This window comes from Ceratina calcarata, unplaced genomic scaffold, assembly GCF_001652005.2.
Source record: "Ceratina calcarata isolate Rehan_Ccalc_2016 unplaced genomic scaffold, ASM165200v1 scaffold132, whole genome shotgun sequence".
Taxonomy (NCBI): Eukaryota; Metazoa; Arthropoda; class Insecta; order Hymenoptera; family Apidae; genus Ceratina; species Ceratina calcarata.
This window is the reverse complement of record NW_017134257.1, coordinates 265,972-290,622: the sequence shown is the minus strand read 5'-3', so window position 1 is coordinate 290,622 and position 24,651 is coordinate 265,972. Positions and strand designations below refer to the sequence as shown.

At 40.7% G+C, this 24,651-nt stretch overlaps 2 protein-coding genes and 1 long non-coding RNA gene across 7 annotated transcripts in view; 2 read left to right on the top strand and 1 right to left on the bottom strand.

Annotated features, from left to right (window-relative positions):
• Window positions 1-12,780, top strand: part of LOC108629297 (protein groucho) — a 104,547-nt gene extending 91,767 nt beyond the window's left edge. For both annotated transcript variants that reach the window (XM_018031900.2, XM_018031895.2), the window contains exons 8-13: window positions 7,166-7,288; window positions 7,367-7,649; window positions 7,831-8,086; window positions 8,428-8,703; window positions 9,397-10,000; window positions 10,123-12,780. In XM_018031900.2, coding sequence (XP_017887389.1) covers window positions 7,166-7,288; window positions 7,367-7,649; window positions 7,831-8,086; window positions 8,428-8,703; window positions 9,397-10,000; window positions 10,123-10,230 — 1,650 coding nt within the window. In that variant the 3' untranslated portion in view covers window positions 10,231-12,780. The remainder of the gene's footprint in view (window positions 1-7,165; window positions 7,289-7,366; window positions 7,650-7,830; window positions 8,087-8,427; window positions 8,704-9,396; window positions 10,001-10,122) is intronic.
• Window positions 1-13,297, bottom strand: part of LOC113464862 (uncharacterized) — a 29,950-nt gene extending 16,653 nt beyond the window's left edge. Inside the window, exons 1-2 of one of the 2 annotated variants that reach the window (XR_003389720.1) lie at window positions 12,786-13,297; window positions 2,974-3,085 (exon numbers count right to left, since the gene is read on the bottom strand). This is a non-coding gene — a long non-coding RNA (uncharacterized LOC113464862). The remainder of the gene's footprint in view (window positions 1-2,973; window positions 3,086-12,785) is intronic. The other variant, XR_003389718.1, reaches the window with a different exon arrangement.
• A 108-nt stretch (window positions 13,298-13,405) lies between these two features.
• Window positions 13,406-15,621, top strand: MBD-like (methyl-CpG-binding domain protein 2). 3 transcript variants are annotated; one of them, XM_018031854.2, is made up of 5 exons: window positions 13,406-13,635; window positions 13,793-13,934; window positions 14,370-14,423; window positions 14,905-15,117; window positions 15,384-15,621. In XM_018031854.2, the coding sequence occupies exons 1-5, from the start codon at window positions 13,505-13,507 to the stop codon at window positions 15,480-15,482; spliced, it is 639 nt and encodes a 212-aa protein (XP_017887343.1). In that variant the 5' UTR covers window positions 13,406-13,504; the 3' UTR covers window positions 15,483-15,621. The 3 variants fall into 3 exon arrangements, with proteins under 3 accessions (XP_017887343.1, XP_017887335.1, XP_017887353.1); XM_018031846.2 differs by having other exon boundaries at window positions 13,408-13,635; window positions 14,905-15,150; window positions 15,384-15,619; XM_018031864.2 differs by lacking the exon at window positions 14,370-14,423 and having other exon boundaries at window positions 13,410-13,635; window positions 14,905-15,150; window positions 15,384-15,617.
• Window positions 15,622-24,651: the final 9,030 nt, after the last annotated feature.

The following is a 24,651-nucleotide window of genomic DNA, read 5'->3' as shown; positions in this document are numbered from 1 at the left end:
CATTTCTGCATCAGATAACATAACATACATGGAGACATAAGACAGATGAGAATTCCATATAATGTGGTCAATTTCATTTCGCTAAATATTTAATATATGTATATATTTCTATATTTGACGTTGACGTTTGTTAATCCTATCATGCAATGGTGCAGCGTCTAACATCTCGCGCCGTACGAGATACTCTACTCGTCTTTTTACCGGAATATAAGGTTGCCATAAATCAGTGGTTCGATCGGCAATGAACAGCAGGTCGATTTTTTCTTCTCCTTCATCTTCCCGCATTCTGCCTCTCAGTCTTGAACTCGATTTTTTTCCTGCACTCGATCTGCCGGTTTTAGCCAATGCTACGCCACCGGGTCGCCCATTAACCAGCTTTTTTGCGTTGTGTAATGACCTTAAAACAGCCACGGTTACGAAGCCATTCGTTAAGGCCTGCGCGCCAGTAATCACACGAGAATGCACCCCCTCTCCCCAGGCATTGTTGCGTACGACCTTTTATTTCTCTTGTTTTTTTCCACTCCGTTAAGTTTTTACATTATTCCGTTTCTCTCTGATCTTTAGCGAGCATCAAAAGTATATAGACTGTCTAATTACAAAGTAAATTGATATAAACCAACGTAAGTTCTAACTACAAAAATAGTACTTATAGAATTTTGAAAGCGCACGAACATACATTTTATTGTTACTTAGATTTTTTTCAAACGAATTTTGCGTTATACAATTTCTGTACCTTGTTAATCGTGATTCGTGCTGTGTCCTCGTTTTTCCCTCGCGGTTTCGTGTCTTCGTCGACTTCTAATTCAACCACTTGAACGGTTTCTTTGGTTATCCTTCTCGACCAGCTCGTTTCGATTCTCGTTTTTCTTGTCCTTAGGATCCCGTGGCCGAGAGTGGAGCAGTTAAAGAAACGGGCGAGATAATAGAGGCGAAGCCCGGCACGCGAAATAAAGCGACGATCGTAATCCACCGCAGGCTTTTCAATTACCGGAACTCTCTTCCTTGTCTATCGTGTTTCGTGCTTCCTTTTTTCATACTACTCTTCTGCTCGTTCGCCCTTCAGCTTCTAGGTGCGTCGTCCTCCGTCTTTGACTATCGTATCGTCCGTTTGACGGAACTGTAAATATGTTTTTTCCAACCTTTTCCTTATCTCTTTTCCTACGAGTTGAGTATTTAGTCCAGTTTCCGTGACGGCCAATATCCGCCCGAGAAAGGTATCATCGGGACCTTCAGAAACCCCCTGCTTTTGCATACTTTCATCCATACTTCCGACTTACGACTGTAGCGCTGCATTTCACGTCACGTTAACTCTTCACATGCTGAAGATTGTTGACCCTGTGGTTATATTATCGCTAGTGAGGGCAGACCTTATTGTTAGTGGGGAGGATTTTTATACCAGACTAATTTGTTAGCTCTTTACTTTTATTCCTCTTAATCCTATAATTTTCTTCTTTTACTCTTTCATTTCAATTTAACTCTGTTTCACTTACGTCGTTGTAACCCATGGTTTTTATTTCCCTTTGTACCGTCCCTTTCTCCACCGACGATCGAGAGCACTCGTTCGCCCTTCCACGTATTCTCGAAAAGCCACCGTCTCTTGAAAACCTCACTCAGCTTCGAAAATCAGCGAGAATCTGGCGTCTCGACGCTTTTCTCGCCCTGGCATTCTCGTCGACGTCGTTGGATAGAAGTACTTATTCTTTACAGTATGTTTCACAGCTAGTTCTCTATTCGTCTCAGTTTCTCAGCTCGTATGATGATGTAAAATCATTCACAGAATAACTGTACGTCTAAGTTAAGATATTGACTAGGGTTTTAATTTTTAGTTGATTGCGATAAATTTAATAACTTCACTAATTCAAAGGTTTTACTAGTTTTACTTTCTGTTAATTGATGTGCACCTATTGAGTTTGGTTTCCCATTTTGTTTTTTTTTATTAAAATCCGATAAATCGTTTCTAGTTAACTTTTTTCTTTTATTACACCGCAATTTCTCCGACAATTGGCACACACCACCAAGGAAGCTTGTTATCGACGAAGCAAATTCAATCTCCGAAAAATATCTACCGTCGTCCCTCTCCTATGAGCGCAGACGTTCAATAGCCGGAGCCTATCACTGAAGCTATCGTCAGTTAGGGGCAATTTTCCACAACACCACCGCTTTCTCCATGCACATGTATACACACAGTTACGTTGTCCGCCTAATGGAAAAAGAAAGTGGTTCGTCGCGGTTTCTGTATTCGATAAAAGCGAGCGCGCGGTCGGGTAAACAAAACGGGCGGAAGACGCGTAAAATAGAATTGGCAAAAACCGGAAAGGCTGAAAATGTGAAGTAGATAGCTAGAAGGAACAATACGAAGCAAAAAACGAAACAGTTCCATGCACATACTGCGTTGATTCTTGTGGTATCGATACACTATCGATGTAAAACTGTCGCTTTTGTGGTCAGAAGTAATTGGTCTCGACGGTAATGTCAGAGGGAGGGGATGAGGGGTTGGGTCGCTTTGAGGTCGACGGGAATGATAACAGTAACAATAATATCGATCACTCAGGAACATTCATGGCAAGAACACGGGACGTAAAGGGATTTTGTGCGCAACAGGGAACGAACGGGTGAGCGAGGGTGGCTACTGGCAATTAGAGATGGAATCAATTTCTATACCAATCTATACCACCTATGGCAATCATATTGTTACATTTATACAATTAGTTAATATTGCTAGATTTATATCAAAACTACGTGTGCCGTTTAATACCTGACAAACCATGAATTTCTTTTCAAATGGTAACAATCGAAATCTAAAATCAGGATATGAGAATTTAGAAATACAATAATAAATGTACAAATGATGCTTTAGTAAAGTACAAGATTTCTGAGGAGAATCCATTGGAGGAAGACAAAAATCTCGTCTTAATTTTTGAGGAATATTTAGGAGTTCGGATCTATTCATTGCCGGTGAAAGTTTAAACCTACTTGCGAGGTACTTAATCCCAGCGCTGCATACCGGTGACGGAGTTCTCGGAGAGCGTTGTTGCATAAAATTGTAAAGCTCGGCACCGACGGTAGCGGCGTCGTGGCGAGATAGCTGCAAACAGAGGCGAGTTAATTTAAAAATGCAAATTCCATCGCCCGGCTCCGACCGATGCGAGTAAAGCAAGAGGGTGCTCGACCGGAGGACCGAAAATGAGAAAGAGGGACACACGGTACACGGTGTTCCGCAGTCACCAGTAGAGAGAAAACTGTGTGAAAAGAAAAAGGGTGGAACACCGTCACGCTATTATTTCCAGCTATAGATTGTACGTTTGTTGGGTGAAGTTATCGAATTGTTATCTCCTCACCAGAATTTAAAATTATATTCTATAGTTCAATCTGTTTATGTTTTTATACAATTGGAGTCATCTAAGAAAAATAGAAAATCTATTATTCCTGCTTTATTCTGTGTAGTCTATGACATTAAGGAAAATTCTACAGCTACTTCGAGAAGAAATAGAGGAAGATAACCGGTTACGAAATATCTACCGGGTATCATATTTCTAACGGTACAATCACAGCCACGAAATGAAATTTCTAGCGAACTGTATTCGCGTAGTCGTCGACGCTGCGATTCTTTCGCTTCAACAAAGTGGAAAACGATTGCGCGCACGGTTCGCTTCTCATTTTCCTCCTATCAGCTGCACGATTCTCACGGTCGAAACGTTGCGGAAAAACGACGGGCGGGAAAAAGGAAAGTGGTAGTAAAAACGAGATAGGTGCTCGTGCTAGAGAGAGGCGGGGGGCACATCCACAGGCGAGGGTAGTTAAACCGACGCGGCGCAAGCGGAAATAAAAGTTCGCGTTCGCTAATTGCCGCGATGATGGATGCACGCGTTGACCCAGTGACACGTGGTTGATTCCAGAAATCGGTTATCTACAGCGAAGCCATTAAAAATTCCATGCATCCTCGAGTGAGGTCGTCGTCCAATAAAATCACGGGAATCTGGCGCAATTACGCCTACGCGCTCAACTTTACCGATGAATCTTTGCCGAAACCGTATTGTCATTGGTGGTAAATGCGATTTTGCTAAGGAAATGAAATCCTTATGATTAAGTGTGATTTTCTAGTGTTATTGAGTTCAAAGTAATTTGTAATATGATGCATGTGATCAATGCATCAAGTAAACAAATATCAAAATAAAAAACTAAGAAAGAGAGAAATCATAATTATGGAACATCGTTCTTTTAAATCATATTTAGTTAAATATTATTGGAAGAAATTGTTAAGCGTTTTCGCAGTAAACACATTAAATCCATACTCTTTAAAACAAAATGGCAATTACAAATTAAACGCGTCTTCCGTTGCCAAAAGCATTCACTGTCTCGTTTGGGGTCGGGTTGAGAACCTCTGGGTGCAATCTTGTACCAACTGGGGTTTGCGAGGTCTTGGTTCGTAACCTTCTCTCGGGGTCCTGGCTACGACGAGAGTGGTGTGAGGAATAGGGAAACAGGCAGAGCGCGCGGGGTTGGTTAAGGTGGAATACCGACTGGGGTGAGTGGTAAGGAGACTACTTGCCGAGCGATGGGAGAGGAAGGGAAGGAACGGGATGATGGGGATGGGATAGTCGGTGGCTTGGGATATATCCGTAAGGTCTGGGGGGGTTGAATCGGTGGTATGGGTGACGCGGTAGTTGGGTTGAGACCAGGCGCCGCGGTGAAGGAGTCGCTCACTCACTTACCACCCTCATGGCTCCGACCACCAACCCCAATACCACGCACACCACCGACATCCTCTTTCTCTTACTTCCTCGTCGTTCCACGTTTTCTCTCGCTCCCCTCTATCTCTGTCGCTACTGATCTTTTCTTTCTCTTCCCTTCTCATCATTTCACATTCCCTTACTCTTTCTTTCTATCTCACTTTGCTTGCACCTCTTCGGTTACTGCTTCCGCTTGCCAAGTTGCCTGCCGGCAGGCCAAGTCGTTCCTAACACTACAAAGTCTGTATATCCACGGTGTACCCAACGGTGGCCCTTCTCCTGTCTTTCTGCCTCTCGCTCCTTTTCAGACCACCCCTTTGAGAGGCACGCGGCCCCCATATTGATCGCGGCGCGAACCCTCTTTAGTAGAAAGGCTGCCGCTGCCGCCACCGCGCCTTACTACGATCCCCGATAGGCTAGGTGTAAGTAAACTTACGCGAATGAAAAGGTTAGTCTGCGTGTGTATACACGATCTAACAGGCAAAAGGAGAGAGGGAGAGAGAATATACGCGCTCAGAGTCGGTTAGTTGGTTGGAGGTGAGAAACAGCAGGACGGGTCTTCCGTCGTGACGTAACATCGAGTGCTTTCGCAATTTCAATGGCGAGAAGGAAAATGATGCGTTTGCACTGGAGTAGATAAGACCAGAGAATACACACCTCGGAATCGAACGTATCGTGCTAGGGGAGAAAAGTGGCCACGCGAAACGTGTGTCTGGAAACCGATGTTACGTGCAATCTTGAGCAGACAAGGAAAAAGCGTGTCGATAAAATATAAATACACGTATCATTTTACACCCATTCAATAATTGAATGCTTTATAACGTTATAATTATTATTATATAATTATTTTATCGCATATGCTATCCAATTAAACCGGTTTTCAGAAACTATTACTATCGCAAAAGGCAACGTATAAAAATTCTAAACTTAAATTTTAGCAATCGATACATTACCTTTAATACACGCAATGCCAGCTGACTCCAATTTCGTGAAACTTATTCCGCGCTAACAATTATCTATGTGGCAATGTAGACGAGCTACAAAATCCTGGCATTTTTATGATGCTGTATCGCCCGTCTCTCCGATCCTCAATACACTTCCATTTCGTTCTTCTATCGAGGGCAGTTCCTTCTCGAAGGTATCTAGCCGAACTCGTCCCTTTTGCCTGTGTGTGTTTTCTTTTACCGTCGATTTATCTAAGAAAGAGGAGCATCGCCGAGAGACGCATGTATGCACTCACTGCTCTCGACGGTGGTTTTCCTTTCCAGGAACACGACAGTTGTAACCGGACCGAGTCCCGTGACTCCCGGTCGGATAAATAGTGACCGGCCATTACCAGGTAACGAGAAAGAGAGCCACACAGTATCCTCATTTTGCTTCGGGAGAACGGAAACGGATCCCACTTGTGGTCGTTTCGTTTCAGAAAAGCGAAAGCCACGTAATACAACTCCTTAGAGGATTCGTTCCTTTCTCTGAGAAGAGTCATGTGCGTGTTTTCTTGCGCCTTCCTGGGGAATTTGCTGCCTTTCTCGGGTCCGGAGATCTTTTGTCCTCTTATCTCTTTTCATCGAGTAAATCAACTCCGGAGAAAGATACACCATTTTCCGTTGTATTTGAATCCGTCGCATCTTTTTTTTTTACCGAATGTCTATGAAATCCTTCACTGTATCTAATTGTGTAGGATCCTCTTTTTGAAAACTTATACTTTCAAAATTTGTTATCAAGTCTTAGAACTCTGAAGACACACTTATTCACAATTATTCAATGTAATCATTAGATTAGTTTATTAAAAATATACAACTTATGTAGTCCCCCTTTACGCAATTATTGAAGAAATTGTTGAGAAAGAGGCTGATCTTGTTAGTGGCTTCCTAAATCACAGTAGTCACCCTATTTCATTTCTTCCCGACCGGGTCCTCCAGACGCGAGCATCACCTCATAAGGGATAATAGTGGGGGCGTCGGGGTAATGGACCGAGCTAGAGGTGGCAGTGGATGAGAAACGAAGGGTAATTGAGAAGAGGAGATTTACTTCGAGGTCGAGAGAGGAGGGTGGTTCACAGGCGATGCTCTGAATGGGGCGTGCAGTTATCGAGGAAAAAGGGCTCACGTCGACCGCTTATATACGTCGGATGAAGAGAAGACGCGACTGCCGTATCGACGACAAAACTGTCGCTCGTAAAACTTTCCTGTCGATAATTTCGCCGCCTCCTTCTGCGACCTTTCTTCAGGATCGTATCTCTTAAATGTATTGACTGTAACTGCGCCCTGTTCCTCGCAGTGTTTCGTTGCGCGCTCATGCGTAACGTCCACTACATCATTTATATTTCACTATTTTTTTTTTATAAAGAATTTGCTGTTCGCACATATGTTAATATTTAAATAAATCACATACGTATTTCATTTACTATTTATTTTTCATGTGGATTGTTACAGAGAAATTCGATATCGCCAGCAGAACGTGAAAAATATAGTAGGCCGCGATCACCTGATCCTCAGCACCACGACCACCTACCGTTGAAGAAGATGAAGAAAGAACAGGATAAGGACATAGGCCATGTAAGTATCCAAGATGGTTCACCATGCTTTCCGATCACTGATATTCCTTGATAAAATCGTGCACGCTTTCCCCGATAGCAAAGTGATGGTGAAAAGAGTGACCAGGATTTGGTGGTCGATGACGCGAGCGAGGGGCCGACAAGTCCGACAGCGAACGGTACCTCGTCACCGAGAGAGAACGGTCTAGATAAATTAGGTCCATCTTCGGTGCCTTTAAGCAGCCAGGTGAAGAAAGAAGTACCACCTCCGTCGCCAAGAAGCGGCACTAGTAGCAATGCAAGTACCCCGTCAGCCAAGAAAATGGAGGATCGAGAAAAACCGACGACACCAATCTCGAAACCCGTCACGCCTACATCAGCGGGTGAGTAGCTTACTTTTTGGTATCTATTTTATCTTTAATTGTTACCGATAGACAGTGAATTTCAAGTTGTAGCTTGAAACGTAAAAAAACACTTTGCATTAGATGAAATCATTCATTTGAATACTTATAAAGTTTCACATTAGATACGGTGATGAAAATAAATGTACGTGGTTGGTGACAGGTGGTAGCAGCTCCGGTTCCGGTGGTCTGAAACCATCGAGTTCCAGTAAACCGCTGGTCTCGGCTTCGGCGGTCGGCCCTTATCCGCCACACTATCCGCCGCCGCATCATCCGCCCGCAGGACCTCATGTGGACATGCTCGGTTATCCTCCCGCCTTGAATGGATATCCCGCAAGACCTCCTCTTCAGCAACTCTATGACCCTCACGGAAGCATGAGGGCACCTCTTGGACCTCTCGGTGTACCCGGTGGCAAACCGTAAGTGCTCTTCTTAGAGACCTCGATAAATTCCCGTTCGGTATGCATTGACGCGTTGAGCTATAAATCGTCCGTAACCCGGCGGAGTATTTGTGGTATGAAACCACTACAATTATCTTTTAGTGTATTTAAAGACAAATTCGTAAATCTTCGGTCTTCTAAGTCTCAACTGGTTATTATATTTTAATAGTTATTCTTCTACTTATTTATCACTATACACGTAATATTTATATTATATATTATGAGGGAATTAAATTTGCTATCACGTCAAATGTAAGATGAAGTATGACTCAAAATTTCGCAATAGAAGTCAATCAAATCATCAATTTTTTTTATTTCAGAGCATACAGTTTCCACGTATCTAGCGAGGGCCAAATGCTACCGGTTCCGTTCCCGCAGGACGCTCTAATTGGACAAGGAATACCGCGTCATGCACGACAGATAAATACCCTAACACACGGCGAAGTAGTATGTGCGGTAACGATCTCGAATCCGACTAAATACGTTTACACTGGTGGCAAAGGATGCGTCAAGGTCTGGGACATCAATCAGGGCGGCAGCGGTAGCGCGAAACACGTATCGCAGCTTGATTGCCTGCAACGGGACAACTACATCAGGTTTGTTGAACGTTACGTTACGTTCCGCGGAACGCCCGCATTAACTTTCCACGCCGTCTAGTAGGTAAACGCGAGATCCGCCACTGAATAAATTCTGATTAGCCTCCTCACCGCCTTCCGCCCCTGACCGGCGATTGCGGTCTCGTTTAACAACTCGCGTGCCTCTCCATACGTGTAATTTCGACCTTTCGAGAAACTGCACCTAGTTAAGTGACTAGCTAGTTAAAAACGATCTCGGTTGCCCGCTTATCTTGCTTTGAATATTGATTACTTGGAAATTGAGTGCACTAGACGTTGCTCTTAACACGTTCGCTGCCATGTTACTTGATGATGACCGACACGAAACTTTTCGCTTATATCTTATCGGTGATTATTAATCAACGGTGAATATATTAACTATAATGAACATAATATGTCAGTACTTCCGTTTTTTTTTAAGATATGAATATTTTTAAGTCTTATCTAAGTTACAAGGACTATAATGATATAGGTACGAGACGCTAACTGCTTAAGCGACAGGAACTTAAGTAGTACAAATCAACGTAACAAGAAGATTATTATGCGTCGATACAGATTTTCGGATATCGGCCATGTTTTTATATATGATTAATTACTTAAATAATTATTATGGATATCAATAAATACTTCAAAATATGGCTTTCTAAATCAATATTTTTGTCTGTGTATAAACAGGTCGGTGAAATTGTTGCCGGACGGGCGAACTCTAATCGTGGGCGGTGAAGCGAGTAACCTAAGCATCTGGGATTTGGCGAGTCCGACGCCGAGGATCAAAGCGGAACTGACCTCGAATGCGCCAGCCTGCTACGCTCTAGCTATCTCGCCTGACTCGAAAGTTTGCTTCAGCTGCTGCAGTGATGGTAACATCGCCGTTTGGGATCTCCAGAATCAGTCTCTGGTCAGACAGTTTCAAGGTCACACGGATGGCGCGTCATGCATCGATATCTCCGCGGACGGATCGAAACTGTGGACTGGAGGATTGGACAACACAGTGCGCTCGTGGGACCTCAGGGAAGGCAGACAACTCCAGCAACACGACTTCACCTCACAGATATTCTCGCTCGGTTACTGTCCCACGGGAGAGTGGCTGGCTGTGGGAATGGAGAACTCGAACGTCGAGGTGCTACACGCCACGAAACCGGACAAGTATCAACTTCATTTGCACGAGTCTTGCGTACTTTCGTTACGTTTTGCTACTTGCGGCAAATGGTTCGTTTCAACCGGCAAGGATAATTTGCTGAACGCGTGGCGTACACCGTATGGTGCCTCGATATTCCAGGTAAAATTCGTTTCACTTCTTCATTAATTTAACATTGATAAAAGGAAATATGATTTGATTTTTAGATTTATAATACGGAATTATCACACGAATCTAATGAAATTATTTCATTTTTGTTACAGTCAAAGGAATCCTCTTCGGTGCTCAGTTGCGATATCTCCACTGACGACAAATATATCGTGACTGGATCGGGTGACAAGAAGGCCACTGTGTACGAAGTGATATATTGAACAATGAAATAACCGATACACTTTTAACACTTGATATTGTCGAACGTGCTACGCTTGGTGCATACGAGGAACGAAAAACAGTTTTAGAAATGAAAGGGAGCCTGTTCGAAAAATACGCACGAAAAAACAACGGAACGAGTCCTGCAAGAGAGAAATGGTCTTTTTTCGTGTATCGACAAAGTGGCGTGTGTTATATTTGTTAAATTTGAATCACGCGCGGTGGCTTTTCCTCGTTGCACGAAAGGAGATCGGAGGTGGAAGTGCAAGCCAAGAGAACTAAGGTTTCATTAGATAAATATAAATATATATAAAGGTGACAGAACATTTTAGATATTTAAGATTGTATAGAGCGCATGATTATAAATAGACAGAGGACAATTGTGTCGAAAATTAATAAAAACTCTGTACGTGATCCGTGTTCGACTTCGAGATACGAAGTCACTTGTGTAATATGTTACTGATGTAATATAGAATTTTACGATAAAAGTATCATTACGTGCGATTGTGTGTGTCTGTGTGAGAGAGAAGTGAAAATTGAAACGTTGTTTCTGCATTGTCACCACGTGTGATTTCCTCGTGCTTTATTATGGTCGAAAGAACGAATCCCAAATGCTCGGGACGAGAGAAAAAGGGTTACTTGTATGGAACACACTATGATCTAGTATATAGACCAGCCGACGTAGGAATGTGTGTCGCAGAATTCTACATTAATATATGGAACACACGAACACGTAGTAAGGACGAACGTCTTAATCCGAAGGAGTAGAAGACATAGGTCTGTATTGAAACGATGTAATTTCCATCGCATTAAGATATATAAGGGGAACTGGGTTTCTGCGTGAAATACCTTCGATATTTCCATTACGAAAGAAAAAGTATTTAAAAAGTGAAAAAAATACCGTACCACAAAATTTGTTCACATGTAGAACATTCAGTTCCCGATCTTTCGTTTTTTCGTTGCTGTTTTATATGCCGGTACTGTATAGGTACCACTTGTGACTATTTGTTCCGCGGTAATTGCGACGAGATTGTAAAAGGCACGAATGGAGGAAAGAGAATAATAGTAAATTCGATCGATCTCTGAATTCATTTTCTGTAGTAATCGCGCGTAGAAACGGATGAGAGAAAGAGACAAAAAGAGATTGAAGCTTCTTTCCATAGCATCATAATTGTTAATAGCGAATATAATATCTCCATTAATGAGGCACAAAACTTTAGTACATCGTGTCTTATTCGCAACTCAAACCGAGCATCGATTAATTATCGAAAATTATTTAATGAACAAATTTAATCAGGCTTTACGATTGGGAGTGTTTATTAAAACGAAACGGAACTTGATAATTTTTTCGATTTGCAAACATAATACGTAATCACGTATTTACATTTTCGAATCTCTATCCTAATAATGTTTGTGGCGAACAATGTACAATGTATCTTTAAATACTGTACCACGTTCATGGAAAGATTATAATTCGACGAGAAACTCGATTAAGCAATCGATGCATGGTGAGAAACATGGATTCCAGAGAAGCGGATACTCGTGAACAAATAATACCATAACTGCCATTAACCGGCAAAAGCGTTATTATTCGATAGAAGCACACAGGCTACTTACTTGCTGCTAGGCACGTTTTATTCGCGAGATGTTCATGCGAGAATATTTTTGTGACTATACCCCCACGACGATCGATTAGATTTAATTTTATTATTAACGATTCGATTAAACACAAATGTGTGTTATCACTGAATCTTAATATGCGAAGAAAGAAATGACATTGCGCGAAGTACACGCGGTTAACGAATTCTCCAATTGTCTGTGGATGACGGCGTATGAAATTAGTAGGATATTTACAAAGCGCGTTCTTATTCGGATCTTGAAACGGTGAAAGCAGGGGATGCATAATGGAGATTTATATTTTGTTACAGGAAGAACAATACATCTTTTACATTTGCTGTGATCGTCGTAGAATCGATACTATTATACTGCCGCAAGATCACAAAAATATAAAGTTTTAATAAATTGTATGCCGCAACAATGAATTAAAAGTGTGTATGCAAAAAAGTGGGGAAAGATACGCGAAAGAGCAAACAGATTTCCGACGAGCACAGCTTTGATGATAGACCAATAGAAACAACGATACCTCAAGAAGACTCAATAGTTAATTATCTCTTTAACGGATTAACTTGTACAGAATCGATATTCTTTTACAGTGAATAATTACGCATACCCGCATACTGTTGCATACACGCATACATACACATACATACACATACATATACAAGACAGACAGACGCATTAGGAAGAGCGAAATCGTGATTTTGGCTTCTATAAAGTGAATGCCAGAACAACTTTTTGTCCCGCGTTTCAATTAAATTATGTCTCCGTTTACACCCCGTGTGTACGAAAGCGATATGAGAATATATGCGTTACCCAGCCAGAACAACAAAAACAAAAGACAAGCGTTAATCCTTTTTAAGCACAGTTCATGTTGTTCCTATAGCTACGCGAAAATTGTTTCTTTCAACAATTAAATCATCTATATCTATATACATACGATTTTGATTTTATCCAGTCACCAATTTCACCATCAAGCTTCCCTCTTGTTCCGTATGTAAAACAATTTTACATACATCTATCACGAGCATTAAGAAAACTAATGTAACATTTAATTAATGTTTCCTCCTAAATAATCATTGATTTTTTAAATCAAGATAAACAATCTTCCGACTTATTTTCAGATATATTTCAATTACGTGTATTTCTGTAAAGATATAAATGACATACCGAATGCTTGACATTTTACACTTGCTACTTTCACATTCGAGTATGTATAAACTGGTTACATAAATTTTCGAATGATGTGAATAAAAATAGAATCGAAGAAACTGCTTGTGAGGTTTGACAATATTATTTTACATAGAGATGTGTGTACATAAGAATATTATACGTCTATGGATATTCTATCACGTACAGCACTTCATTTCCACGTTTGCTGTCATATGCCATCATCCGTGTGGATGTTGAAATGATTAACATTGATGAAAATAATAATGAATTTTCGTGTAAATTGGTGTGCTGATTCGAACTGTTCGAATAGTGCGTGTTCTGAGGCTCGATGAATCGCTACAGTATCGCCATCACGTAGATAACTACTTGAACTTAGCGGAATGTTTCAATATGGCCGCCAGTGTTTGGTTGCCGTGCCCGCTCACTAATTATTTAAATAATTTTGGTGAATGTGCGGGCGTACGCTGAGATAAATAATTCGGCAAAATGAATATGTCGGTGGAGAAAAAGAAATACCCTTCGGCGCTGCCAACAAATTGGCCGACTAGGGATGAGACGTCGAGAAAAAGTCAAAATCAATTGTCATCCACTGGAAAGGTTGACGTTTACTATTACAGGTACGTAGCTGAATTTTTAAACGTTACTTGTCTTAATTCCTTCGCTACACATTAAGTAAGACCTATAATCTGACTGGATTTCGCGACAAGCTTGATACTGAAACACTTGTCTTTGATTTTAACCTGTATGTTTTTGACACCGTATACTTTTTTTCAGTCGTGGTGTCAGAAACGATGCATCGCTAGTACCACCAATAAGACAAACAGCTTCTATATTCAAACAACCAGTAACCATTTACAAAATGCAGGAGGGAAAAGTGAAAGATATCAAACATGGGAATCAAGAAAAACCAAAACAGGTCAGTAAGTTTATGACTTACTTCATTTAGGGATGTGGACACTTAACTTATTGGATTTTTGTCCAGTGTTAGTCCATGTATGCATCTCCCTTAGTGCATGCGATGAGTAAACATTGTTTATACAATATATGTCGAAATAAAATCCAATGAGTTAAGTACATGTATATACCAGAACAATAGGAAAGTTTGTCAATTTTAATAAATGTTTTTTTAATATGAATAAAGGACATATACCAATTTTAAAGTTTGTTATAATATACACTCCAACATTTATTCATAATGTACATAAAACTATCATCATGCTTAATAATACACATATTGTGCCTTTCTAACATATAAATGTAACACCCCATTAAAACCTTATGATTGTATTTATTATGACATTTAATGTTCGTTGTAAATTCTCATGGTTGAATCATCAAATCATTCATCTAGGAAGGAGCCGATAAAACTGAAGGCAAATACGGCTCCCAAGATAAGCCTAAACAGGTAATACATTGTTGGATGTGTTTATGGAATTGCTACTGATTATTTATTTTTGTCGTGTCAGTGAATACAGAATATATACAAAATGTCTTTAAAGTGGCATTAATAATCATTTCTCATTTTGAACTCACTGTCAGTTGTGTAGTGCATGTTTCATTAAAGAATTTTTTGTTATGTAAGTAATTTAACTCACAGAAATTGGAATGGTAACACACATGTATTTAGTGCAATGTATAGAAGAACTATTATATTTTCTAAGTTTATTTTTAATATATGCTTGAATTAGAATGTATTCAAATATGTCCTTTGAATAATTTAAAACATTTAACAGTAAGTTATTATATTGTTTATATTATGAAATGAATACATTTTGTTTTTGTAATTCAACTCCACTGCGTTTTAATATTCATATTATATAGAATGATTGCTGTTTCATATGAAATCTTATTGTCACTGTATAATAACAGTATATACGATTTTACAGTTATTTTGGGAAAAACGTTTAGAAGGTTTGAGGGCGTGCGATCCTGGCGGTTTCGAATTCGATGCAATGGATTTACCAAGAAGCTTGAAGCCCGTGGGTCCTTATATTACGGAAGAAACGTTGCTTCAGAGCGTTGCAACCGCTTTACACGTTTCGTCTCAGCCAGTCACAGGACAAACTGGTTCGAAGACAGCTTTGGAGAAGAATCCCGGGGTATTTCTTAATCCCGATCAACCCCTCGTACAGGTAGAAGAAATATTTATATGTCAAATAGGGTGCTATTTTATAAAACTCGCGATTTGTGTCAAATACAATTAAGTGTATAAAATAGAACACCCTATTACGAAATGTAAATAATTATGTACTGGAGGTTTGAAAGGGTTTATCCAAAAAAAAAAACTATAGACGAACGTAGACTGAGTGATTGAAGCGACATTGTTGTGAGCAAAATCGATATTCTAATAAACGACTTGTTTCAGGCAGTCTCGATAGCCGATGAAGATATTAAAAGACAGGAAGACCGCGTGGCTCTCGCGAGAAAAAAACTCCAAGATGCTTTACGAGGAATGCCTACCTAAATTGTACAATTTTTTTTAGCTATATTTTAATTCGTTTAGCACTAATCTTAAGTTCGTCATTAACGGTTTTTATATAATAAATGTTTTGTAAAGAAAAGAAAGTAAAAATGTATCATATGATGCGTAATTTATAAAACTAATGTAACTTATAAAATTCTTATAAAATATTTTAACTTGTGACGAAAAAATCCTGAGAAAATTTATTCGGTTGCACTATACATAGTAACATGTACCACTGTTACTTGGTAAGGCTGTAACACGTAACAGATTTACGAGGTTGTTCGTAATTACGATTTCGACATCGTGATAAAATCACTTCTGACGACGAAAAAAAGGTTTGAGCAGGTCATCTGTGCAGCCATAAAAACTTATTTCGGTTTTCCTCACGAGTTTGTGATAATGCTAGCGCATCACAGTTCATAGTCGCCATCTGGCTAAACTTTCGGTCCATTCCAAAAATTGAGAATGGTCGTCCCTATTGGTCGTCACGAGCATTAGCCGCGTCGCGGTCCGAACCGTTTTCAAAAAAGAAAGGAACAGCATCTGGCTTCGCACGGAACGGAAACGAGGCCACCTGAAATGATCCCTAAAGCGAGCAGTTCTCCGCGATAAAATTCTTATAAAATATTTTAACTTGTGACGAAAAAATCCTGAGAAAATTTATTCGGTTGCACTATACATAGTAACATGTACCACTGTTACTTGGTAAGGCTGTAACACGTAACAGATTTACGAGGTTGTTCGTAATTACGATTTCGACATCGTGATAAAATCACTTCTGACGACGAAAAAAAGGTTTGAGCAGGTCATCTGTGCAGCCATAAAAACTTATTTCGGTTTTCCTCACGAGTTTGTGATAATGCTAGCGCATCACAGTTCATAGTCGCCATCTGGCTAAACTTTCGGTCCATTCCAAAAATTGAGAATGGTCGTCCCTATTGGTCGTCACGAGCATTAGCCGCGTCGCGGTCCGAACCGTTTTCAAAAAAGAAAGGAACAGCATCTGGCTTCGCACGGAACGGAAACGAGGCCACCTGAAATGATCCCTAAAGCGAGCAGTTCTCCGCGAAGAAAAATATGGACACGCGTGCACTCGAACCATATGCTCTCTTATTATATTACTCTATTAGTCAGATTATATTATTTAATAACCACACGAACATCCAGGAAATATTCACGGAAATTTTTAATTTACTATATGCATACTAAATTGAAATTTCTCTAAAAAATCCTCCCAATAAGAAGATTCGATTTATAAACTATATTGTATACAATGAAGATGTGAAAATTCTTCAATTGTGCTTGCATAAAGAAATAGACACTTAAAAAGAACGAACAACACCGTAGGCAAGTTTTCAACACGTATCGCTCACTTCAACAATAACTTTCAATACGAAGCCTAAATTGAACTTGAAAGGGAAATTTATATGAATCTGCAATATGCAGTAGAGTGGCTTAACTGCTCTGCGAGCTTATGCAAAAATCCCACGAGACAAAATTAATGACATCGATGTTTGAAGAGCAACCTCTATATCAAGGACATCTTCTTGTCTCATATATTCCCGAAACATCTTTCTCAGTGGTCTACGACAGTAGCTTTGCAGCGCATGTAGTTTTCGTAGGATGTCGTATGTCTGTCTGGGAATGGGTGCGTGCCCCGAGGCTCGGCGCACAAAAGAATGCCCGGGCAGGTATACGGACGTCGGTTTTCAGGTAAGCACAAGCCAGGTAAGCCAGGTGGTAACCTCTTTTTTCACTCTGTCTGCCCTCTCTCCTTTGCCATTCTCGGAATCCCCCGACCTCCCGTCCTCTTCTCATCATCGCTGAACAGCTGTTTCCTTGTTCGCGAAGGGTCGTTCTCCCTTATTGCCAACGCGCTGGGAAAAAGGGAGAGAGAGACGGAGGCCTCTGCTAGACGGGCACACGTCCCATTTTAAATCGTTAGAATTCGTCGAGCACGTTTGTAGACTCGCTCACTCTAATCGACCTTATGAGCTTCTCTTCGCAACGTGTATTAATACGCGTATACGTGATATACCGGCGAAGGAAGTCTGATCGAGGATGTGACCCGAATATTCGACGCGTATCTCATCCGACTTTTTAACGTCCCTGTCGATATGAGAGTGATTCTCGAGTTACGATACATACGACCTTGAAGAATTATTACTATGACGAGTTAAGGATTGATTTATAGATCGGGCGATTTAATGCGATTTTTCTAAGAAGCGTTGTACATATTATGCACATATTACATCGCTCGTCCAAGGATATTATAAACTACTGTTATTCACACGAAGGAAATAAAGTGAAAACAATGATATCAACATAATTGTTCGACAGTTTGTACAATTTATCGCCGACAGCTAATTTTAAACATTCTATATTTGCGAAACTTGTTTGCTCCGTTTTATCGAGCTCTATTAAGCAACAAGAAATGGTATCCACAATTCTTAACGCACATTAATTTCACACGTTTCGTATATATATAATCGCAAGAAATGGTAAATCACCAGCATACAAGAAACCAGATAACAAAGTGAGAATAATCAAACGTATTAAACTTAGCCAATGTTTATTCCGTATAGTTGCGGCGACTGATAAAATTTAATCCCTGCTAATAGTCTACGATTACGTCAAGCTAAGCGGTTAGAAGCGTCCATTTGATAGACGTTTGTATGTATGTCTTTTTCTTATTACATTTAAAAGAAAAGAAAGACATATCATTTTCCGTCAAATTAACGCTCATGTGATTGTAAGCTTAAACGTCGTTGTGGTTGATAGAGTAATACGCGCTCGTGGTTAAACTTGTAATCTGAGGCAGACAGATTTCTCTTCACTTTTCTCAGTGTTGTACCTGACCACCGTTGGAATTTAAACAATGTTAACAAGCTTTAAGGTTGTATGAGCCGTAAGATCTCTGCCAAAAGTTTAAGATATGTAATAAAAACCTACGTCCAATATTTGAAGCAATAAACTTTTAGAAAAAAATGATAATTACAGAGGGATAAGGTTTATAAAATTGTTCGACTTGTTTTGCTCAGTCATAAATTTCGGACTTATCCTATACAGTATTGTAAAATTTTCATTTCTTGGTGCACGGCGCATCGGCGGGCTTCATCGTAGAGTACGATTCATCTACAAGTTTTCGCGTGCTCCCGCGATTCACTGCATTTCCGCGGACTAAAATTGGATAGGAAGGTTCTATCTAGCACATATCGCAGATTGTATCTCTAGTTATGTCGAACCGCACTTCCGTATAAATAGAAACGCCACGATGCCCTGTTATCGATCTTCCGAGCGGCGTGATTCGACCGCGTTGACTATGCATAGACCGACCGGACGGCCATCTCTGACCGAGTACTTACTGAGTACAAAGCATTACGAATTTCCTGGAGGGTATTAAACGCACGCCGATCCTGCAATAAATTTTTCGCGATCGACGGTCAGTTGAATCGTAAAAGACGGATTATCCCTCGACCTAGGTAAACACTACTCAAAAGAAAAACAAGGATTTTCGAGAAAATGTGACGGACTAGCCGAGTACCGTTGAGGCGTGTAACAAATTTGAGAAATTTTACAATCACAGGAATTCGTTGGGGATTTGAAAGTTTTATTGTATATAAAACTCAATAGCAGAAAAGTTTTGAAACCTAGATTTATTGTTACTGATTTCACAGTCGGATCGTCGAACAATATTATTTTTTACCTCTGTTTTTTTCATGTTGACAATATTACCCGAGGTAGACAATGAATTTCGGCAATATTTAACGGATAAACATCATCAGTAAGCGGTCTTCCAAGGGAGGCGTTGGTCCATCGGTCTCCACGGAAGAACAGCTGGGTTTTCGACTCGCAACTGCTGTACACGTAATCAATGTCGGCTGACTTTCTCTCTTATGGACCTACCCAGACGAGAGCAACGAATAGAAAAACTTGACGCCTTGCCAAATTTAAATTTCCTGTATCGTTTTTCAATAATAAATTCTAAATTATAGTAAATTTCGTGAATCATGTAGATAAAATAAAAATTGTCATAATCATTAGTGAAAACCTAAACACGAAGGAAAGATAGAGGAAATTGATTAATGTAACCCAATTACACTTTAAGTTGATATTATTATGAATTAATTATGCGACAATGATCTTGAATTATTTTTTCTCATTTACTTTGCCTGATCTAAAACAAATTTTCATAACCCTCGCGAGCTAAGGTATACTTCTTTGTATTTATGTTGTCAAACAACAAAGCGTGCTGATATGAATGAACACGAACTTCCAGCTGATTCTGATTTCCACTGACACTCGAAGTCATTAAACTTCCGTTCCCTCACAGGACCTGGTCGATCCAGATATGCACATACACATCGTCCAATTCGATATGCATATACACGTGCACGTGGAACACGTACACACGGTAAGCCTTCAAGCTCGACCATGGTTTCCGTCTGGCCCATTGTTCGTCTTGTTCTGAACCCAGAAAAAAGTCGCTCAGATCGAAATCTATTGAACCGCCTGAAAAGCGAGTCTTTTCTTCTCCTTCGCCGCGAGCTCCCTTTTCTGTGCCCTTACTCCATCGTCCTGTTTGCTCCTGCTTCCACTCCTTTTGAATCTGTATTCTTTTTCTCCCTTGCTGCCCCTCTCTTCGTCCATTCTCCCTTAATTCGATCCCTCGCGTCTTGTACAAGCTTTAGATTGGTAAAAAGTGTTGCAAGATTCCGTTCGAAGTTGAATAAACGTCAAAAACGTACACGCGATCCTTCGACGAATCGTTTTGTTGTGGAACGGGTTTCGATGCAGAAGAAACTTCTATCGATGGTAAAGTTCACTGATCAACCTCGTTTCTTGTCTCTTCTTCAGTATTTTCCCCTTTTCAGTTCACTTTGTTATTTCTACTTTCATCTCATTTTCGACTAATTCAATGCCTGTTGTCTCAGAATTGTAGTAAGATCTTTTCGTAGAGAATCAACGTTAAAGTTCAAAACCGGCGTACACATGATTCAGCAACGAAACGAGTTTCGAAGCAAGGAAGATTTCCGTTAAACGTTTTTATTCGTGAAGTTCACTGGACAACTTCGTTTCTTTTGGTCTTTCAAGTCAGAGGTCGTGCAAGCACGATGAACGATTGTTCCCGCGTGGGAACTATCGGTTTTATTTGATTCCCGTTTCGCGGTACTACTCGAGTAACTGAGAACTCGTTACTCCGTTTAAGAAGTACAAAGTACCAATTAAGTAACATCCTATTATGTTAGGATGGGAATATCGTATTTTAACTAATCAGTCCTTAATAGTGGAACTCTTGAACACTGAAGACACTCATGACCGTCTGTTAAACACGATTTACTAAACGCAGATATTGTTAGAAATCATTGATGCTTCCATGGAGTTAGCGGTTTTTGGTGTTCATTTAAGTAGTTTTCCCCCACCACCTACACCACTGTCAGGTACTTTGAATTCTCGGTGCAAATGCATCCTAGAAGACGATCGGGAAACGTTTTCCGTTTCTCAGCTTCTCTAAAGTTCCGACTATAAACTCGAAGGGCACCTAGAACCTCGGGGCAGAGCGAATGCTTTCTGCAATCACTCCTGTCTGTAAATCTTCCATCGAATTTCGTTGCTTTACGGTCTTCAAAGAATGTCTCTTTAACAGCTGTGAAAATTTCCGTACAAAAATGTTTTCATCCTTAAAATGATATTTCGTACATTTCACTTCCATGCGTGTAATTAAATTTTGAATTCTCTTTTTTTTCCTCTAATAAATGTGGACGTCTTCATCAATCGTTATGTATGATATTTAAGAATGGTTTAAATTAATTAAGGTGAAATAGCAAAACCGTGAAGTATATCGAGATTGTTTGATAAAATGGCACGAGCTAGATGAATTTTTAATAGAATCATCTGGTTGGGAAGGCTTAAGGAGAAGCGGCAGTGGGAGATATGGAGAAGGTGACAAGTGTTACGAGCTGCGGTCGGAAGCACATTCCGCGAATGGACCTAGCACGGATATATTTAGAAAGCCGGCAGTTTATCCGCGCTATCATCGTTTTCTATGCTATTTATGCGTTTTCGCCGTTGTGCAACGACCTTACGGTCTATGTTCGTGGCGGCGATGCCCTGCGAGCGCCGCTTACGTGGGCGGTCACCGAATTTCGTGGCTAACCAAATATTGGAATAGATAGTCGATCAATATTATCAATACCGACGAGCAGTAGCTTTATGTATACTCGTTAATCGCAGTTAAAATCAACTAAACGGTTGATTGTTATCTAATGCTTCGTTCTTGAGGCAATTAACGCTGCGATTCAACTCAACGATTGTGTTAATTTAGTTATACTAGATATTGAATTTCAATGTGATTGCTTTTCATACGCAACGTCAATTAAGAATTAAGTATCATTAATTCGTTTGCTTTGAAATTTATTTTCATACTCCTGGAGCCGGACAATCAAATTTCTAAATTTCACTCCAACTGTCCTTAATGTCATCGGTATACTTACACGATTCAGACCAAACCAGTTTTTGCTGAGACTTGTGTTTTCCACCATCGATTAATAACAATGTAATGTAGATTTCCTTCAGTTACGCATCATCGAAAGTAAAAAGTCCTTTGAGGAGAATGTTAGTCTGAAGTATTACAAGGATACGCCTTGACATGGCGCCTCTCCGATCTTATTTACCCTCGCGGTTCGTTCGCAAGCCAAGGGTCGCATTAGAATTCACGCCTCGTGCGTCTCGATGTCACGCAAAACAGAGCACACACACGCGCTGAACTGTATCGAGTGGTGCTCCCTGTTGCCAGTGAAGTCCTGCACTTCAGACAAGCCAGCTAGCGATGGACATTCGAATACCGCGTCAGTGACTCGAAGTTCGATAGACAAGAAATCAGAACTGTATCGATTTTTATTTTCCCAGCAAAAAAACTTTTGATAAGTTTCATAGCTCATAGAGACCTGAATTATGTCTCATTGGTTGGAAGCGACATGAAACTTGGGACATAGATACGTATCGATTTGAAACGGTCTCGAGGCCATCACTAGCGTCTACTATTCCACCATCGTCGTCGTCGTCGCCCTCGTAGTTGCGGCCGAGTCAGAGGCCAGCAATGCGGTTCTCCCCCAGTGCACCCTGACGATCGAAATCGAACGAAATATTCTCTCCTTTTCGAGCGGGCCGCGCGTATACGCACACGGCGCTATCGATCGGCGTGTAGGCGCTCGGGCATGCTTGAGCCTATATTCGAACGCGCGAGTAACTATGTAAGTATTACTTACAAAGATCGCCATGGTGTATTCCGCGAACGCGGTCGCGCGACACGGATACGCAGAATGCGTGTGTCGGTAAGCGAGGCAAGCTTGTGCATGCTCTCGTACGGGGACAAGCTGCGCCGCCGTGCCGCCGTACTGCCCCGCAGGAGTTGCAGCAGTTTCGCAAAGCAATGACAATGATCGCTGTGGAAGGCAACCGGTTGCACGCGCTAAAAATACGACCGACCACGCCGAAGAGGAGTTAGTTAATGCGCCAAGCCGGTCAGAAACTGTTCCGTCGTTATTAAGTTAAACGTGAGCCGAACGGGTAGCCTGGCGCCGAAGTGGACCCCGAAAGTGGACCGTGCGCGTGCCGGCTCCTTTAGAATGCGATTCTCTTGCGTTCATTAGTTCTCTTAATCCTGAAACGGTTTTGCTTGACATTGCAGAAATAATTTTATCTACAAAACTAGGAATGTTTTGGTATTTTTAAAAACGATTCTCGAGTTAATGTTTTTTAGATCTAAGGAAAGCATTTTTTGTACAATACTTTTGTTTTATGGTCTCTGTTTTATTTTTTCTGCCTGCTTCTCGGAGGGAAGGGAGAGCGCATGGTTTGTTTCCACATTCGCCGTTGTTATTAGTTATCAAAGTTATTGAGGTCTGCTGGAGCAATAGCGGCATTTCAGGTACGCCTGTAATCTTTCGCGGAGAAATGCAAGGAGATTCAAAGAGTTCGGCCTCATAAAGAAACACGTTTTTAAAGTATGATGTTATGGGCCGCGTAATGTATAACATCAACCCTGATAAGATATAAATGTAGCATACAGCGAATCGTTATTGCTGGTAATAAGCCGCGACGTTAAGAGCCGGTCACAGTGTGGTTGGCGTCCGAAACCGTGGCAGTCGAACAACATCGTGTTGCAACATCTTTTTACCACAGCGCTTTCTTCGGTCCATTCGTAGCGAAATCGCGAGACACCTGCGAAAATGGTTGCCACGGAAAGCACGAGACGCGCCCGGTTCACGATGAAAGTAGACGGCTTCGATAGCACAGGTGCGCAGTTCATACAATCCATCTTTTCTCTTTCTTTCTTAAGTTTACTATAACAAAATCTAGCAATTTCAAGCTGCATTGTAAAATATGTACAGCCTGCATCAGTTTCTGACAAAAGAGTAATGATCAGTTGATTGATTTTTTGGTCAATACAGCACTTTGTTTTCCAGCAGAAATCAAATTATTGTACAGCTACCTAAAACAATTCTCGATTCACTTGGTCTCTGAACAGTTCTCGTCCTCTCAACATTGACAGTTTGACAGCTAAATATCTCGAACTATGAACTAAATTTAAATTTCAAATCCTGACGAACACAATGATACAATGACATTACATAAAATAGAATAAGATAATTCGTATAACAGTATTTGAACCCGATTTTATAAATAATAATATTCTGTAGTAACCTTATAAACAAATAATTACAGTTCTCATTAACAAAAAAAGGTGAAATAATGTTAATATTATTGACTTAATTTCCGATCTTTTCCCTGTCCTCCTCTAGATGTAATAATGTATCAATTACGTTCTACTCTATCCTGCGCGTGTTACGCTGAAGATCTTCATGTGATATATGTACATATATGTGCATTCAACTATTGAAAGGGCTGACCCTTTGTAAATAAAACAGCAGCTATGGTCATTCAGGCACAAAAGGGTCAAATTTCTAATTAGGCAAATCGTCCACTGCCCGCTCGGCTGTGATAAAAATGAGCAGACGTGAACGGAGTTTCGAGGATACCGCGTATAGACGATAATGCCGTAGATATTTACGAGCGAGCGAAGAGGACGAGCTGGCCAGAAGTCGGCAGGTGCTCGTGGCAAAAGGTGGTGTCCCGAGACAACCTTGAGAGAACGTGCACGGGTCGT

Bases quoted from the DNA above. Each gene is read 5' to 3' on its own strand.
- MBD-like (XM_018031846.2), top strand. From the start codon at position 13,505: ATGAATATGTCGGTGGAGAAAAAGAAATACCCTTCGGCGCTGCCAACA. The intron at 13,636-13,792 runs GTACGTAGCTGA...ACTTTTTTTCAG, and splicing joins GTTGACGTTTACTATTACAG to TCGTGGTGTCAGAAACGATG. The intron at 15,151-15,383 runs GTAGAAGAAATA...GACTTGTTTCAG, and splicing joins CCGATCAACCCCTCGTACAG to GCAGTCTCGATAGCCGATGA.